We start from the raw sequence: 18,323 nt of genomic DNA, 5'->3' as shown, positions 1-18,323 counted from the left end.
ATTTTTGTAAAAGTCTATGGGGAAAATGATTGGGAGATCTTTTAGTGGGACCAGTAAACCACTCCCGCTGCGATGCTCTATTATCTTGCTTATTGTAAATCACTCTGGATTAACTCATTTACTGCTAAATTTATACCCTCTCTGATGTTCCATACCGCCAGGATTTTGCCTACCTTTAACGTGGGCGCGTGCGTGCATCACGGCGCGATGGTTCACCGATCGCGTTCGCTCAAGTATCCACTCATGGTAAACAACAAAAAACAACAGCCGTCCATAGCGAAACTGTTTGGGTGCCACGTGGTTGTTGCGTAACGTTGAAGTGAATGCCCTCGGAGACAGGATACAGGGGGTGGGTTGGCCCGCACCCCTGATCCGGTCTGGGACTTCCGCTTCCGGTTCAGACGGACTCTCCGGACTCTATAGCGAAAAAAAAAAACATGGTGGATCGGCGATCATACTTTTATATTTTTATAGCAATTACAGCATATTTATGACTCGTCATACTTGTCATAGGCAGAACGGATGCAAAAATATAACTCGTCAAACTAGTCATACGCAGTAAATGAGTTAAGAGTGTCTGCTAAATGCCTAAATTGTAATTTGTCTGGTTGTCTTTTATTTTTTCAGAAACACTGTGACTGCGAGCAGCGCTGTCTGTCCCAGCTTATGAAGGACGTGCTGCGTCCCTACGTCCCCGGTTACCACGGCGACGTGGAGAAGGACGGACAGAAGTACAACCAGATGGAGGACCTGCTGGCCGAGTTCGACCTGCCCTGCGTGATGGACTGCAAGATGGGCGTGAGGTCAGGGGAGATGCATGCACACACGCACACACACACACACTAGGGCATTAACGAAAAAGTCGACAAGTCAGTCGACTTCATTACACAAGTCGACTCCCACCAGAGAAAGTCGAAGTTGAAATCATCATTATTTTTGTTCCATGTGTGCGTCTGTACAGCATTCAAACAGTAGGATTGCTTATTGTCAAGGACGGAATGATCCAATATTACAGTGCTACATTACATTTGGTATATCATGGTTTCTATTGTGAAAATAGCAGATCTACATGCTCACAGCGATGCGAGGCGTTGTAAGCATGTAGATCGGCTATTTTCACAATTTCTGCCTCTATATATTTGACAATTTGGACAATGTTTAATTTGCCAGTCGACTTCAACTCAACTTTTTACTGAGTCGTGTCGACTTGCAAAAATCACAAGTTGTTAATGCCCTAACACACACACACACACACACACACACACACACACACACACACACACACACACACACACACACACACACACACACACACACACTGAGGAGTGCATTACATTGATACATGAGGGGATAAAGGATAATGTCACACTCAGGCTGCAGTTTACAAAATGCCTTCAGCTAAAGTTGGTCTTGATTAAAAACACCTCTCATTGCTCTGCCCTTTCTCCTGCAGTTCCCACCTCCCTTCTTTGTGCGTGCGTGCGCGCGCGCTGTGTGTGTGTGTGTGTGTGTGTGTGTGTGTGTGTGTGTGTGTGTGCGTGTGTGTGCGTGCGCGTGCGTGCGTGCATGCGTGCGTCTCTCTCTTTCTCTCTCTTGCATATTCTCTTCTGTTGTTGTTATGCAGGTGTTGCTATGGCTGCTAATGCAATTCTTCACCAGGCTTATCCTTATACTATCCTCCTCCTTTTTTAGCTTTTACATAATATCTCCTCTTTAGTCCTCCTAGCTGTATTGTTGTTGCTGTTGTGGGTCTCTTGATTTTTGGTTTCCTACATTTTGTTTTTAATTGTTATTATTTCAAAACATTTTCAACAAACATTTCCATTTTTTTCTTTTTTCTTTATTAATTAAAAAAAATATTTTGCATGGAACACCATGTATGGGCACAAAGATCTACCCTTTGGCTGCTCTTCATTGGCTAAGGGCCCTGCCTTTGTGCTGTCTGTAATTTTTTTGAGGAGAATAAACTTGAACTATAAAGTTTTGCTATGCCGGCGGTAACATACTAGTCTCGCCTTTCAGCAAGCCCACAATAAAAGAAAAAGAAGATATTCCATGAATTACAAAACAAACGTATGAGAAGTTAGTGAAAATAGTAGGGCTGGGATGCGATTACAAATTTTAATCTAATTAATTACAGGCTCTGTGATTAATTAATCGCAATTAATCGCATTTTAATCGCACATCGATATTTGACCTGAGAAGCATTTTTTTTCAAGTAAAACACATTTTGTTGTACGAGTGAATCAACGAGTGAGTTTTTTAAATCTAAATTTCCCATCCATTTGGCCAAGCAAAGCGCTCTGATCGGCTACTTCTCCCTTTGTGTTTGTTGTCTCTTCTTGATTCGTGCATCGCTATGATCGGTATGCCCGAAACTGAAGGTTCTGTGGTGCAAAAACTAAGTGCGATTAAAATGCGTTAATTTTTTTAATCGCGTTAATTTTCTGTAATTAATTAATCGCAATTAATCAGTTAAAGTCCCAGCCTTAGAAAATAGCCGATCTGCAAGCTGTGTGAGCTCGTAGATCTGCTGTTTTCACTAGTTTGGGTCCCGGGGCAGCAAACGCCTGATTTCTGTTTTTTTGGGTCACGAGCTAAAAAGTTTGGCAGTCACTGGTTTAAAGGTAATTAACTTACTCTCTCTCTGGAATGCCCCAATGTGTCCTCATTTTGGAATACTAGAAGCTGGGCCGCCCTTCGGGCGGCCCAGCGTCTAGTCGGCGACCTGGCCAACTCGGAACAATGTAAATAGGGAATGAATGCCCCGCCCTTTAATGCAAACCCCATTATACCTGTTGTCATAGGACCCGTTTTGACCATCTGTTTGCCTGTGTCCATTTATGCCCATATATGGAGATATCTGTTATCTGTCTGTCTGTCAGCGTCCATTTTATGTCCATATATGGAGATCACTGCAGATATAGTTCTGGGTCCATTTTATGCCCATATATGCCCATATATGGAGATATCTGTCTATTTGCGTCCATTTCACGCCCATATATGGAGATCTCTGAATCTGTCTGTCTGTGTCCCTTTATGCCCGTATATGGAGATCTTTGTGATTCTGCGTAAATTTTATGCCCATATGCCATTTGCGTCCATTTTATGCCCATTTATGGAGATCTCTGTATCCGTCTGTCTGTGTGTCTGTCTGTGTCCCTTTATGCCCGTATATGGAGATCTTTGTGATTCTGCGTAAATTTTATGCCCATATATGCCATTTGCGTCCATATAGTTCTGGGTCCATTTTATGCCCATATATGCCCATATATGGAGATATCTGTCTATTTGCGTCCATTTCACGCCCATATATGGAGATCTCTGAATCTGTCTGTCTGTGTCCCTTTATCCATTTTATGCCCATATATGGGGGCATTCATTTTATGCCCATATATGGAGAACGCGCGTGCCCGTGGGACGAACGGTTCTCATATGGGGGCATTCATTTTATGCCCATATATGGAGAACGCGCGTGCCCGTGGGACGAACGGTTCTCGAGATACGCGGATTACCTACATACATACACACTCACAGAGATTTTTTGTTGACTCATGTGGCGTACGTGATGTCAGAGCCTTTTATGAAGTGATGTCACAATGAGTCAGAGCTTTCGCCGATTTCCTCAGACACAGCCTGATGTCAACAATCAACCCCGCATAAGGAGATTCCGAACGTTTCACGCCGGTTCGGGAAAACCGCGCGTCGGGTCGGGTCGAGACCCGGCACTGCACTCCGTGCCGCGGCGGGGAACGTGCGTGCCGAATCTGAAGCCGGTGGGACGAACGGTTCTCGAGATACGCGGATTACAGACACACACACACGCAGAGACTTCTCGCATTTATAGATAGATGGTTGCCTCGAAACTTTCAACAATTTTTTGAGTCAATATCACATCTTCTCCTTCTTTATTTTTATTAAATGACGTCTCACAGTTGCAACTGAACAATATACGCAAGAGCATCTTCTTTGCTGGATTAACAGTGGCTAAGAAGATGGTTGCCACACGGTGGAAAACTCCTCATACCTTATCATTTCAGTCAGTGGGCTCCTAACCTTCCTTGATATCGTCGTTGTCGGGCGGAAACCTCGTATCTCCAAGCTTCAAATGTGTTCGTTCTTTCGCAAAGTAAAGCCCTGCTTCATCATACGAGGCAGCACAAAAGTCGTGAAAACAGCCGATCTACAAGCACACAACGCCTTGCACCGCGAGGCGTTGTGTGCTTGTAGATCTGCTGTTTTCACTAGTTTAAATCATTTTTTAAATGATAAATGCAAAACGAACGGTTTTGGACATACAAGGTTTTCACCCGACAACGACGATATAGTATATTTAGAGCAGTCCATGGCAAGATTGCACGGAGCGAAAGAGGAAAACATTATTATATGGTCAGATATTGCAGATAAGCTCAAGGATATGATCCAAGAAATCACTACATAGTGGTGACAGCCTAGCACAAGCACGCACCATTGTACATTTCATGTTGGTCCGGGGGGGAAGGGGGTGGATGGGTTTGTTTTTCCTTCTTTTCCTTTCTTGTCTTGTCATTGTTTTTTTTGTTGTATGTTCGTTATTCATCCTTTGTTTTTATTTTTTCTTATTTTATTCACATTGTATTTGTGTACATTTTACATTCACGTCCAATACTGCGGCACTGTATGGTACAACAGTCTAACGGTAACAAGTTAAAAACAGGGTGGTTGGACTGATCAAAATGGCCTCGAAAATCATCGGTCGGCCCATTAACCAAGGCTTCCTTGAAAGCCAGAATGCTGCAGTAGTGCGTCTGGACAGTCCCTCCCACCCCCTCCACCAGGAGTTCGAGCTTCTCCCATTGGGGAGGCGGCTCAGAGCCGTGCGGTGCAAGTTGCAAAGGACCAAGAAATCCTTTGTGCCCCATGCCATCACCCTCCTAAATAAGAAGATGTGTAGATAGGTGAATGAACTTTTAGAATTTTGGAATTGGACAATTTCCAGGTGGATTTGTTTTATTGCTGGTCTTGTGTTGTAGTCTGTATGTGTCTGTGTTTTTACTGTGGTGTATTTCTTTTTAGTTGTTCTTAGTAGGCACTTTATGCACACTACAACCCATTTCTGTGTAAACAGACAATAAACTGACTTGAACTTGAATGTCTTTTCTTGTACAAAATAAAAAAGAATTGATAACAAAAAAACGTACTCTCTCTCTCCAATAGGACCTACCTGGAGGAGGAGCTGACCAAGGCGCGTAAGAAGCCCTCTCTGCGTCCCGACATGTTCCAGAAGATGGTGGAGGTGGACCCGGCGGCGCCCACGCCCGAGGAGCACGAGCGCCAGGCGGTCACCAAGCCCCGCTACATGCAGTGGAGGGAGACGCTCAGCTCCACCTCCACGCTGGGCTTCAGGATAGAGGGCATCAAGGTGAGCCGAGCACGCACCGAGTGCCGCGCTGCGAGCTTATAGTCTAGATCTGCTGTTTTTGAAAAATAAATCATGATCATTTTGGCAAGTCTTTGAATATATTGACCTGATTTTAAAAAGGTTATTTGGGGGAAAAAAATCTGTGGTTCTCAAACTTTGTCAAGTCAAAGACCCCCAAAATTATAGTTATTTGGTCGTGGACCCCCATCTCAAAATATTTTGTTAGAAGCAAAGATTTACAAAAGTTTTCTTTAAAAATATATATAATTAAAGATTTGGGAATTCACAATGGGGGGTAAAAACAGGGTAGGATGGGTAAATGACGTCAGACTTCAGTGCTCTATGCACAGCAGAATGGGCCTCTGCCTTACTAACTTCACAGGTGTTGCCAATGATACTAATGAAGGCTCTGTTCCATTCTGCTCACACAGAGTTAAGGCTCTGATACTGTGCATGTTGGCTCACTGGAAACACCAGTGGGTCTCAAAGGGGCCTTTTCCACCAAAAGAACCTTGGTTCAAGAACCAGTGCCGTTCAACTTTCTTGGAACCTTGGTTCATTCTTGCAAACCGGCCGCGAACCGGCTTGCGTTTCCACCAGACTGAACCATGAGGAACCAAGGATTTTGTGGTTCCCGTTCCGAACCAACTTTTACAGTTCGGAACCAACTCGGTTCTTAGTGGAAAAGCTCATTTCTGGTTCATCCCATAGGCGGGAGAAAGAACCAGAACCGGGTTTTTTTGCCGGTCCAAAGTGTGGTCCAGGGACCATCATGGTTCCTTGAAGAGGTTCCAAATGGACCATTTACGGGTGTGTTAACTCTGAGAGTGTACAGAATGTGTACAAAACTCACAGAGTTAAAGTAACACTCAGGATCTTTCCAGCGTAAGAATGGAAGACGTAGGTGTGTGTGTGTGTGTGTTCGTCCTTCAGGAGCAAGGTCTAGCTTCCTGTTTTGAACAGCAACATCCTGTGGAGCATTTGTTTTGTGTGTGTGTGTGTGTGTGTGTGTGTGTGTGTGTGTGTGTGTGTGTGTGTGTGTGTGTGTGTGTGTGTGTGTGTGTGTGTGTGTGTGTGTGTGTGTGTGTGTGTGTGTGTGTGCGCGTGCGTGTGTGTGTGTGCGTGCATCCTCCTTTGTCATGACCATGAATCATGAAGGCTGTGTGTGGCAGCTCTATAGGTCTCAACATCTGTTACTGACACTACACGCACGCACGCACGCACACACACACACACACACACACACACACACACACACACACACACACACACACACACACAAACTCTTTCTCCTGCTTTCAGTTTGGCCATATAAGGATGCCAAGGGCCTCCCAGTTGATCCGTTACCATGGCGCAGAGGGTTATCCCCAGACAGTGGGGGAATCTGTGTGTGTGTGTGTGTGTGTGTGTGTGTGTGTGTGTGTGTGTGTGTGTGTGTGTGTGTGTGTATGTGCGCGTGCGTGTGCGTGCGTGTGCGTGCGTGTGCGTGTCCAGACGTGAAGCGTAAACAGAACCAGAAACAAATGATTCTGTCTCCAAATAGCTCTCCGTTGCCTGGCAACCAGTAATACACTGGACACTCACTTTAGACTTTATTAAACCACAGCAACAATAATAACATGAACAGTGGCTGGTAACTTAAAGGGATAGTTCACTCCCACAATTACTTTTTTTTTCTTCCATTACTCACCCCATGGAGACTTGAATTATTAGTTTTTGTCAAATAATTTGTCTAAAAGTTGGTTCGGAACTGGAACCACAAAATCCTTGGTTCCTCTGGTTCAATCTGGTTCAAACTGGTGGAAACGCAAGCTGGTTCGCAAGAATGACCCAAGGTTCCAAGAAAGTTGAGCGGCACTGGAACCAAGGTTCTTTTGGTGGAAAAGGCCCCAAAGTGTCTCCTTTGTGTCTCCATAGGGGAACCACTGTCGGTCATCAAATTATTGGTTCAGGAATGCGACCAAAACAAAAGAATATCCATGAATTCAAGTCTCCATGTGGTCAGTAGTCGATAGAACTATCCCTTTTTCCCTTTTTTTAAGATATTTTTTGGGGGCTTTTCTGCCTTTATTGATAGTGACACGCAGCAAAGGTCACCGGGATCGGGACTCAAACCCACGATAGGCTGACATGCATCAGAGCCTACGTGGAATGCGCCTGGACCGCTAGGACAGAGAGGGCACCCCACTTAAGTCAGTTTTGAGGTCAATATGGTCAGCTTAATTAAGACCAAAAAGCTGGTACTGATATTCAGTGGTCTAAAGTAACTAAATATATTTACTCCAGTACTGTACTTACCGGTACGTAAAATCTTGAGGTACTTTACTTTGTAGTAGTTCCAATTTTCAGTACTGCGTTTCACAATGCGTCGCATCAAATCTGATGCCAATACTTTACTCAAGTAAATTTTGAATTCCTGGCTTTTACTTGTATTGCAGTATTGATACTTTTACTTTAACCCATTTAGGACTAGAATTATGTAATGCTTTAACGATTGAAAAATAGCATGCGAGCTTGTAGATAGTAGAGCTATTCAAGTCTTTGAATATATCTTTTTAAAAGCGAACATTTGTAACTCAAATATTTGCTTCTGGGAGGTCCCTGGAACAACATATTTTGAGATGTTGAGATGATTTTGGGGGTCCTTGACATGAAACGGTTTGAGAACCACTGATTTAGAAGAAGGATTTAGAAGACATTCTTAGAATCGGGTCAAAAATATTCAAAGTCTATATCTGATATTTTTTAATAGTCAAAATCTAAAGTAACACATATTGCCGTTCAGGTTGTAAGACATGTGAGTACTTTTTACCACCACTGCTGGTGTTTGCCTGCTTGAAACTGTATGAATGGTGCTATTTGGTCAAATGAGCAGAACTGTCCATACATGGCTCTGATCCAGAGGGTTGAAGGCCTTGTCCGTAACGTAAAAGGCCAGATCTCTAAAAATATACCTCCCTCCCACTCCCACCTCTGCTCTCTCTTATCTCTGGTTTCATCCATCATCATCCTCTCCTCTCCTCTCCTCTCCTCTCCTCTCCTCTCCTCTCCTCTCCTCTCCTCTCCTCTCCTCATTCCTTCTCTATAAATGGTAAATGGTGCATTTATACAGCGCTTTTTATCCAAAGTGCTTTACATAGTACTTTACAAGGTACATTGTGCAATATATTCACACACACACACACACACACACACACACACACACACACACACACACACACGCACACACACACACACACACACACACACACACACACACACACACACACACACACACACACCGATGGTGGAGGAAACCATGCAAGGCACCAACCTGCTCACTGGGAGCAACTAGGGGTTCAGGACACTTCGATCGGAACTAACTCTGGGGGAGCTCAGGATCGAACTGGGAACCCCAGTTAGTTCACCATCCGGCAGCGCTACCGGCCACTCTACTCCTGAGCCACTGTGCTATAATGAGCACTGAGGTGTGACCAGAGTGTGTTTTAGCTCCTACAGCATGTTGCTGTGTCACACCTTGTGTAGTAAACTTGCGAAGTGGAAAAATTTCTGTAGATCAAGTCTGTGGTGTCTATGGTTCGTTCATGTCTAAGTGTGTGGGTGAGAAAATTATGAAGGAAAATGTAAAGGTTTGGGTTAAAAATAACAGAGCTGACAAGACACACACACATTTCCAGCAGGAGTTGTGTGGAAAGAGAAGCCGAGGGGGACAAATTGGTCAAACATAATTATGACTGGTTGACGTTTTACTGCAATCTTTGGAGTGCTGAAAAAAAAGTTGGAGCTGGCTCACATTTTTGTATGTTTTCTAGTGGGCTACAAAAGATACAAATGTCAAGCGTCAGTTTGTGTCTTCTAGGGCATTCACGAATAGTGATTTTTAGTATTCGAATTATTCGACCTCATAGTACTCGAATAGTAGAATATTCGATCCAATAAAAACTAGTAATTTTCGGTCTAGTAGTGACGGTTGCATTAGCTGGCTCTTCCTTCATCATGACATCAAGTTTGCCGGCTGGCCGCTGTTTTTCCCACTGGTAATTATTAGTTCTGGGAGACGAAACATGACACATGACATCAGTATAGAGCAGGGCTGGGCAGCATTTATTTTCAGGGGGCCTTACTGACTACGTTAAAGTAAGTGAAGGGCCACACATTGTACAATTGAATTGAAACTTGAAACACATAACACATAAGAATGATGTTAAAACTGCATAAATTAGACACTTTAGACATGCCAGACTACATTACAATGAGGTCCTTTCACGAGACCGCTGTACTGTACTCTGGCCTACAATAAAGATATTATAGTTTATTAGTTACATAAAATTAAATTAAATTAGCCTATACATTTATACTGTATCTTATCTGACATGCACCACTCCATAGGTCACTGATAAAAACACATTAGATTATGTTATAAATAAGAACTCGAGGTTGACTATTTCACTGCTACATTATAAACATAAAACATGTGAGTACATCATACGGAGGTATACTGGTATGTACTCAAATGGTCAATATTAATTACTGGGGGCTTTGAGGGTCAAAGGGCCGGGTCCAGCCCCCAGGCCTTATGTTGCCCATGTGTGGTATAGAGCATTAACAAATTCATTGTTATGACTTCCTATCTAGCAAAGCTGTATAAACCATGAAGAAATAATATTTATTTAAAAAAAGAGAGAGAAAAAAATATTCGACTTCGGTGAACAACGTTGAATAGTGACTTTGATATTCGAATATTCAGTGAATGCCCTACTGTCTTTGTGTCGCTGGCTTCCACTGAAACTGGCTTGTTCTTAGGCTGTTGCTTTTTAGCTGCTAATGAAATACACAGCGTTACTTTGAGCCTGGAAGGTTGATGTGTGTCCTCTCCTCTCCTCTTCTCTTCTCCATTTCTCTCTTCAGAAGGAGGACGGGACCGTGAACAGAGACTTTAAGAAGACCAAGTCCATAGAGCAAGTCACAGAGGCCTTCCGTGACTTTGTCAAAGGAAATAACGACATACTGGTAAGTGTGTGCGTGCGTGCGTGTGTGTGTGTGTGCTGGTGACAGTTGATGGGAGTCACCTGAAGGTTGGTGTGGTGGTTGGGGTAAAGGGCAGTGGTTTGCATAGTGGGATGAGGTCTAAGAGTGGGTTTCCGGGAGGGTTCCGCGGCCAAATTAATCTAAATATAATTAAAGAGATGTTCCACTTCCACTTTCAAAATAACTTTTGGTCATTTTATTGTCTAATCAGGATTTTGGGAACACAAAGGACAGTTTTTGAATTGCTTGATTCATTATTTAGATATTTGATATTAATTTCCCCCATTTGGGGAGCGTGTAGCTATTTCTACAAGTCATCTTTTCGACAACCACCGTGGGGTTGTCGAAAAGATGACTTGTAGAAATAGTGGGGTGAGTAGCGATACCTGCCGACGCTCCGTTGTCGAAATGATGTGCGTTCGAAAAAGCAAGATTTCCCGCCCATTTGCCCCCTTCCTATACAAACCCATGGTAACTTCACACTCCATTTAAACCATGATAGATTCAATGAAAACACCCATCCTTTTTTTCTGGCGATTCCTGACGCCCTTCGAGTACGTGAGCATGCCCTGTTGTTCCGATAACAGACGGTTGGTTGGTTGGTTGGTTCCTTTATTATCCAGAGGGAGAAAATCAGTCATCTGGAGGCAGCACAGCAGTTTAAGGTTATGTAGAGAAGTATGAAAGAAAGAAAAAGTACAGTGTACAGTAAAAGAGCAAGGTATTTTATTTATTTATTTTCTTTTTAGGGGGGGGGGGGGGATGGGGGGGGCTTTGAGGGTCAAAGGGCCGGGTCCAGCTCCCATGCCTTATATTGCCCATGTGTGGTATAGAGCATTAACAAATTCATTGTTATTACTTTAACACTGAACAAGGCTCTAACTCGTTCTCCTGCTACACCATCAACATGTGGAACGCCCTTCCTCAAGCCCTAAAGGAGAGCAAATCCCTAGCCTCCTTCAAAATTGGTATGAAAAGTCACCTTCAGACAGCTGCTACCCGTGACTTGTAAATAGACTAAGCCCCCATTCCCCCCCCCCCCCTTTTTTATTATTCTTTTTTCTGCCTTTGTATTTGATGTTATGCTTTTGAAACTGATATTATCCTAGATAAAGTACTATGTTCTATCCGTCTGTCTTTCAATGTTATATGAGATACTTAAAGTGTGGTTCCTGTGGAAATAAGCCTCGGCTTTCTAGGATCTCCTTTTAGTTGACCTTGTACCAGTGATTTGTACTGTCATGAAACTGTACTTTTTTCTATTGCAAACTTCTAATAAATTCTTCAATCAATCAATCAATCAGTACACCAAAAACAAAAAAAAGAACGAAGAATATATACTGTACATAAAGTGTCAAAACAGTCAACACTCACAAGTATAACAGCCATGCTTAAAAAGCAAATAGCAATACTTAACCCATTTAGGCCTAACCTATAGTTAGGCCCAAATCAGAAATTACCCTACAAAAACAAATATGTTGATACATACTGTACATGTACTGTAAGCCCCTCCCATACACTAAAATGTGTACCCGGCCTGAATGGGTTAAAGCACAAGTTGTCAATACAGCGCCAAACAAAAGTGTCCATAACAGTCAATGCTAGTCAGTGTTACAAGTATCCCACCGCCATGTCAAATACTCAATACTACTAACACAACCCAATAGTGCACGTCACAGACTTGGGGGTCTGTCACGTGGGTTAAGGTCAAGGGATATGGAATGAATAGATGTATCCGAAGGTTAGCAAAACCAGCGTGTGTGCTTTGTTTGTAGATGTTGGGCGTGTGCGTGTGCGTGTGTGTGCGTGTGTGCATGCGCGGGCGAGCGCACTTTCCAGGTCAACCTTGACCTGATGACAAAGAAGAATCTAATCAGAAGTGGGATCTTCAAGTTTAGCTGTTGTTTTCACAACCCCATGGGTCACACACACACACACACACACACACACACACACACACACACACACACACACACACACACACACACACACACACACACACACACACACACTGTAACCTCAAATTTCCGGGGCCAGTAGAAAAGGGAAGTCCTTGGGAACTCCCTGTGCCCGAGCACGCACACACGCACGCACGCACTCACGGACGTAGTGCTAAATATACGGTATGTGTATGTGTGTTTCTCACAGAGGTCTTACCTAAGCAGACTGAAGGAGATCAGAGATACACTAGAGACCTCCCCCTTCTTCAAAACTCATGAGGTAAGTTCTTTATTTCCTTAGAATTATTTTTGCGTCTTTATTTCTCCCAATCTGGTGGTTCTGTCCATTCTCCAAGACCCCCTGTCGCTGCTGAGCCCTGGTGGGTGCTTGATCCGGGAGGGTGGCCCAGGGGGGGGGGGGGGGGGGGGTACAAAAGTACTTTACAAAAGTACTTTTCATAGCATCACTATCCTTTTACCACTGTATACATTTTTATTGATTTAATTTCAATAAAATGTGTAGAAATGTTTTTAAATTAATTTTGAATAATTATTATTGTAGATCTTCTCTTCTGGGGGTCCCTGGCACAAGATATTTTCTGATATTGATATTTTTTTTGAAAGATTTGTTTTTGGGCTTTTATGCCTTTATTGATAGGATAGTAGACTGACAGGAAATGGGGGGAGAGATGGGGAGTGACATGCAGTAAAGGTCGTCCGGATATGGAATCGAACCAGCGACGCCGCCAGGCATCCATGCCTATTTGGCAATGCCTAAGTGGTATGCGCCTGGACCAGTAGGCCAGCAGGCGCCAGGATGCATTTTATTTCATGACAAAAATAATGTATTTTACAGAGTGGGTGTCTCAGGGGCGGACACTCCTCTTAACCCTGAGGCCACTCAGCCGGTGTCCCAGATCGCTAGTGGCAGCGACAGAGATCACGTACCCTTCCTCCGCACTCGGGGCGGTCAAGGCAAACCCCTTGGTCTTTCGGTCGTGGGCGGGAACCGTGTGCCGGCGCCACCTGGGCGCCACACATACCTTATCGTTTATAGACTCTAGACTTATAGACTATAGTCTCGCACACACATCCACACACACATGAATATACAGGAAGTAGCCAGCCAACAAAACAGGAAGTGGGATCATACTCCTTAAGGAAGCGCAAACACACACACACGCACGCACGCACGCACGCACGCACGCACGCACACGCACACTCACACTCACACTCACACTCACACTCACACTCTCAATCTCACACTCTTACTTTAAATGGTAAATAAATGGTAAATGGTGCATTTATATAGGCGCTTTACATAGATTGTGCAATACATTCACCCATTCACACACCAACCTGCTCACCGGTAGCAGTTAGGAGTTCAGAGTCTTGCTCAAGGACTTTTCGACACTAACTCTGGGGGAGCCGGGATCAAACTGGGGACCCTTCGGGAACCCTCCGTGTTGTTAGGCGGTTTCTCTACCCCTGAGCCATTCATTCCCCCACCATTCATTCTTTCCATCTTTCTCTACTCCCCACGTTCTTTCAGAGTCTCTCTGCATCTCTCTGTCCCTCTCCCCTTTCCATCTGTCTGTCTGTCTGTCTGTCAGGGATGCTGACAAATGCTGACAGAACCCTCCCTAAAAACCCCAGGACAAATATCCAATTGTCCTACACAATTTGCCCTCTTGGCCCCCAAACTGTGGAATAAACTCCTTGTCGCACTTAGAACAACAATGACCATACATGAAAGTTAGATAGCATTTTTATTTTTATGTTTAGGTTTTTTTATATAAAGATTTTTTATTGATTAGGTGCTCGTCTACCTACATAATTTTTTTTTCTAGATTGATATTTCTATGCATTTGATGTATTGATGTTGATGTATTGATGTATTACCTTGCTTATTGTAAGTCGCTCTCTATTAACTCATTGAATGCCATTTCAAGATGGCCCCCAAGTACCAGACTGCCACTATCCTAGATTTCTAGTGCACGGATCAATTTTTAGTGCACGGATCGTGCACGCCCATGCACCATATATGCATCATATGTGTAGTACTTTTTAACAGCTTTCAAACAAAAAAATCCGCTTGGAAATCCGTTCAGGCCTTCATGAGTTACAAGCCTTCAAAGTCAGACAAAACAAACACTGCCACCTTCCTAAATTTCGAGTGCACGGATCAATCTTTTGTGCACGGATCGTGCACGCCCATGCACCATATATGCATTATATGTGTAGTACTTTTTAAAAGCTTTCAAACAAAAAAATACGCTTGGAAATCCGTTCAGGCCTTCATGAGTTACAAGCCTTCAAAGTCAGACAAAACAGCCATTTTTGACATTTTGAAAGATGTGTTTGTTATGGGGCTAAACATGCAATTTCACAATTGTGATCATGCCTAATACATTTGAGGCATTTTTAGAAATGTTTTTATAAAAAAAAATTTTGAAAAAAAAAAAAAAAAACTTTTTTTTTTTTTTTTTCAAAATGGCTTCCAACTCGGGAAACTCGGGCTGTGGCAGCCTGGGAGTACTGCAATAACTCGTGAAACTCGTGCCTTGGCAGTCAATGAGCGTCTTCTAAAATGCCTGAATTGTAAATCGTCTCCAGGTGATCGGCAGCTCGCTGCTGTTCGTCCACGACAGCCGAGGGCGGGCAAAGGTCTGGATGATCGACTTCGGGAAGACCTGCCAGCTTCCCGAGGGGCAGGAGCTGGACCACCGCACCACGTGGGTGGAGGGCAACCGCGAGGACGGCTACCTGCGCGGCCTGGACAGTGTGGTGGACATCCTCACTGGCATGGTCGACGAGACAGCGACCGCTGAGCCTTTGGTCGACGAGACAGCGACCACTGAGCCTTTGGTTGACGAGACAACGACTGAGCCTTCGGTCGACGAGACGGCGACCGAGCCTTGAGCGACGCTCGGGTCACAGGACTTGAAAACAGACTGATAAGCTTGCATCGCGAGCGCGGCGGACCCGACAGAAGTGGCGTCAGTTCGGCAAAGCTAAGCTATGGCAACATGACTGGTGTTATGCACACGCAAGACACCAGTCATGTTGCCGTACCTTAGCAACAGGATGAATTTATTTTACTGTCCACCTGCTATGTTACAAGGGGTGGGAAGAAATAAACCTAAGACACTCCCCTCTAAGCTTAGACTCACCACTCTGCAAAGTCATTGCTAGGTACCTTTGGTCCCCCCCAGCCCCCTGGGCTGACAGAATCACAAGCGAACCACTGTACCTTTTTTTTTCCTTCCCTGTAGCCATACCCAATTGATGCCTCTGGGACCCGATACGCCACAAGCTTGTAGATAGCGACGTGCGGCAGACTCGTACGATGAACTATAAATCAGGCCGTGGGCTCCAAAACGCACGACAACTTTGCGCTCACCATTGTTCGTTTTACGCGGGACAACTTCCTAGTGGACATGTGATGGCTCCCAAAACAACATGCTTAAAAGGTGCTGTAAGTGATGTTGTTTTAACCGTAAGATTAGCTCTATAGTCCCATAGTAGCCATTGCTATGTAGTGCTTGTTCAGTCTCCCTGTCTATTCAGCTCTTTATTGTTGAGATATCAATTTTACTCGAACTCATCCAGGATAAACAATTTAAATTAGAAGTGATGGAAAAACTAAATGTCATTGATAATTAATTCTGGTCGGGTACTCTCTCCTGATTGGATACATTTGGTATCCCGGACAAACATTCTATATAGCAATGATTACTATTGGATAGTAGACCTTTAGACTTTTATCAAAAACATGTTTTTTTTAACAACAACATATCACTTACACTGCCTTTAAGTTATACTCCGTAGTACTACGAAGTTAGCCTTGCCTTATCGAGACTGATAACATGGATTCACTCTCACGTTCCTGCATGGTATCAGTCTGGACTTCGGCCCATAGGGAGCGAGTATGAGAAATCAGAAAATGATCGGGCCAATTGGTAACTGCGTTTCAACTGAACAGTGTAATGCAGTCAGTGATTGGTCCGGTCATTTTCTGATTCCTTGCTCCCTATGGGCTGAAGTCCAGACTAATACCGTGGAGGAACGTGTGAGTGAATCCATGTTATCAGTCTGGATAATGCCAGACTACTACGAAGTACCGGTATAATCTACTCTTAAAGCCTTGCCCACCTCCCCCCAATGGGCCACCCCTCCCAAACTATCCTGCTTTCAAGGCTGAACCGTTTGGACATATTCTGATTTACTGTGAATTCCAAGCCTTGACCCCGTCTCCACCCGCACATTTAGGACCCATCACACACGTTCATTTTCAGCGGATAATCTTGAGTTTTCTGTACTTTCCTTCGGTTGCTTTGCTGTGTCGTGCCTTGCCCCATCTCCTGTTGACTTTCCAACCAGAGAGCACAGAACAATTTTGTTCATTGGAGCACCCGCCGCCCGGGCCAAGCCAGAGGTGCCACAGAGGAATCAAACACCCCGTCCCTCAAATAGTCACAGTGGTGGGCAGGAGTTTACCACTGCGCCTTGACTCTCAACACTCGTATATGACTAATATCTGGGACACGACACCAGGAGATCAACTTGACCACGTTTGTTTTGGGATTAGTAACAGTGTGAAAGTGTAACTTCTTTTCCCTTGGATAACAGCAGAACCTAAACTGCATTTTCATTGATTGACTAGATCAGTGTTTCCCAAACACTCATATTTCATACTTCATACTTCATTTCCAACTTTGTGAGTAAATATATTTATTTAAAAATATTTAGTATTTTTCATTTCCAACTTCATTTCTAAAGATACAAAAAATAAAAACACATAAAAACAATTCAGAAATAAAAACAAATTCAAAACAGTAACTATTACAAATAAATACAAAGAATTCCATAAATAAAAATGTATTATGTTTTGTTTTTACGTCGTAGATCTGCTATTTTCACTAGTTTGTGTCTCGGGGGGAAAGATCTAATTTCTCTTTTGGGTCTACCGCTAAAAGGTTTGGGAACCACTGATCTAGAATGTATCTGTTGTCATGGATTCTATCCATCCATATCTCTTTCCCCCTCCCTCACCACTGGTTCATTTTCTTCTCTCGGTGTGACAAACAGCAGCAGCAGCAGCAGAGCTGAAAACTATAAATGTTCCAGCATAAAACCAGCATGTTCTACAAATCTATACAGAATAATGTATGGCTAAAGCAGGGTTCCCCAATAGGCGGCCCGCGGGCAATTTGTGGCCCACGGGGGCTACTGTCTGGCCCACACCAACCCCAGTAATAATGGTGGTATAAGAGCAGCAACAACACTAGTATATCGTCGTTGTTGGGTGGAAATAAACCTTGTATCTCGAAATGTGTACGTGTGTACGAAAACAGCAGATCTACAAACACACGTTGTGTGCTTGTAGATTGGCTGTTTTCACTAGTTTAAATCATTTTTAAAATGATAAATGCAAAACGAACGGTTTTGGACATACAAGATTTTCACCCGACAACGACGATATCTGAACTGTCGCTGGAGTAGCGGGAACGCCACCGTCGCCCCCCTGCAATGTTGTGGCCCTCGGCTTGGCACCCTAGACATAATTCGGCCCTTGGGGAAAACTAATTGGGGAACCCTGGGCTAAAGCTCACCCCTAACCCAGCAAACCAGACCTGAGTTATGTGGCATGACGCTTATATGCATGAATGTGATGCTGCGTGCAACATTTTGACCAAACTCTCTCATGGTTAGATTTAGCTGTGTAATTTTGGTTCTTTAATAATGTATAAGTTGGGAGTTTTTTCCTTTTTCTTATAACTTTGTTCTAATGTTCATAGACTTTGTGTGGACCAGTTGTTGCCAACAACATTATTTAAGCTATATGGTGCCTTGACGTTACAATGCCAAGTAAGACAACTGAAAATAATTGTTCCTACTGTTTAGTTTTGGGTATTTTGTTCTTAGAGTTCAAATGTCTTAATTTTTTTTTT

The 18,323-nt window shown here is 43.6% G+C and overlaps 1 protein-coding gene across 1 annotated transcript in view; it reads left to right on the top strand.

Annotated features, from left to right (window-relative positions):
- LOC308300888 (inositol-trisphosphate 3-kinase B-like) overlaps positions 1-15,421 on the top strand; it is a 55,037-nt gene extending 39,616 nt beyond the window's left edge. The window contains exons 8-12 of the mRNA XM_080744784.1: positions 628-803; positions 5,197-5,401; positions 10,310-10,411; positions 12,578-12,649; positions 14,986-15,421. Of these exons, the coding sequence (XP_080600910.1) occupies positions 628-803; positions 5,197-5,401; positions 10,310-10,411; positions 12,578-12,649; positions 14,986-15,291 (861 nt within the window). The 3' untranslated portion in view covers positions 15,292-15,421. The remainder of the gene's footprint in view (positions 1-627; positions 804-5,196; positions 5,402-10,309; positions 10,412-12,577; positions 12,650-14,985) is intronic.
- The last annotated feature ends 2,902 nt before the right edge of the window (positions 15,422-18,323 follow it).

Source organism: Nannobrachium achirus (genome assembly GCF_963921795.1).
Source record: "Nannobrachium achirus genome assembly, chromosome: 16".
Lineage (NCBI taxonomy): Eukaryota > Metazoa > Chordata > Actinopteri > Myctophiformes > Myctophidae > Nannobrachium > Nannobrachium achirus.
Note: the sequence above shows the minus strand (reverse complement) of the source record. Positions and strands in the feature narration are given on the sequence as shown.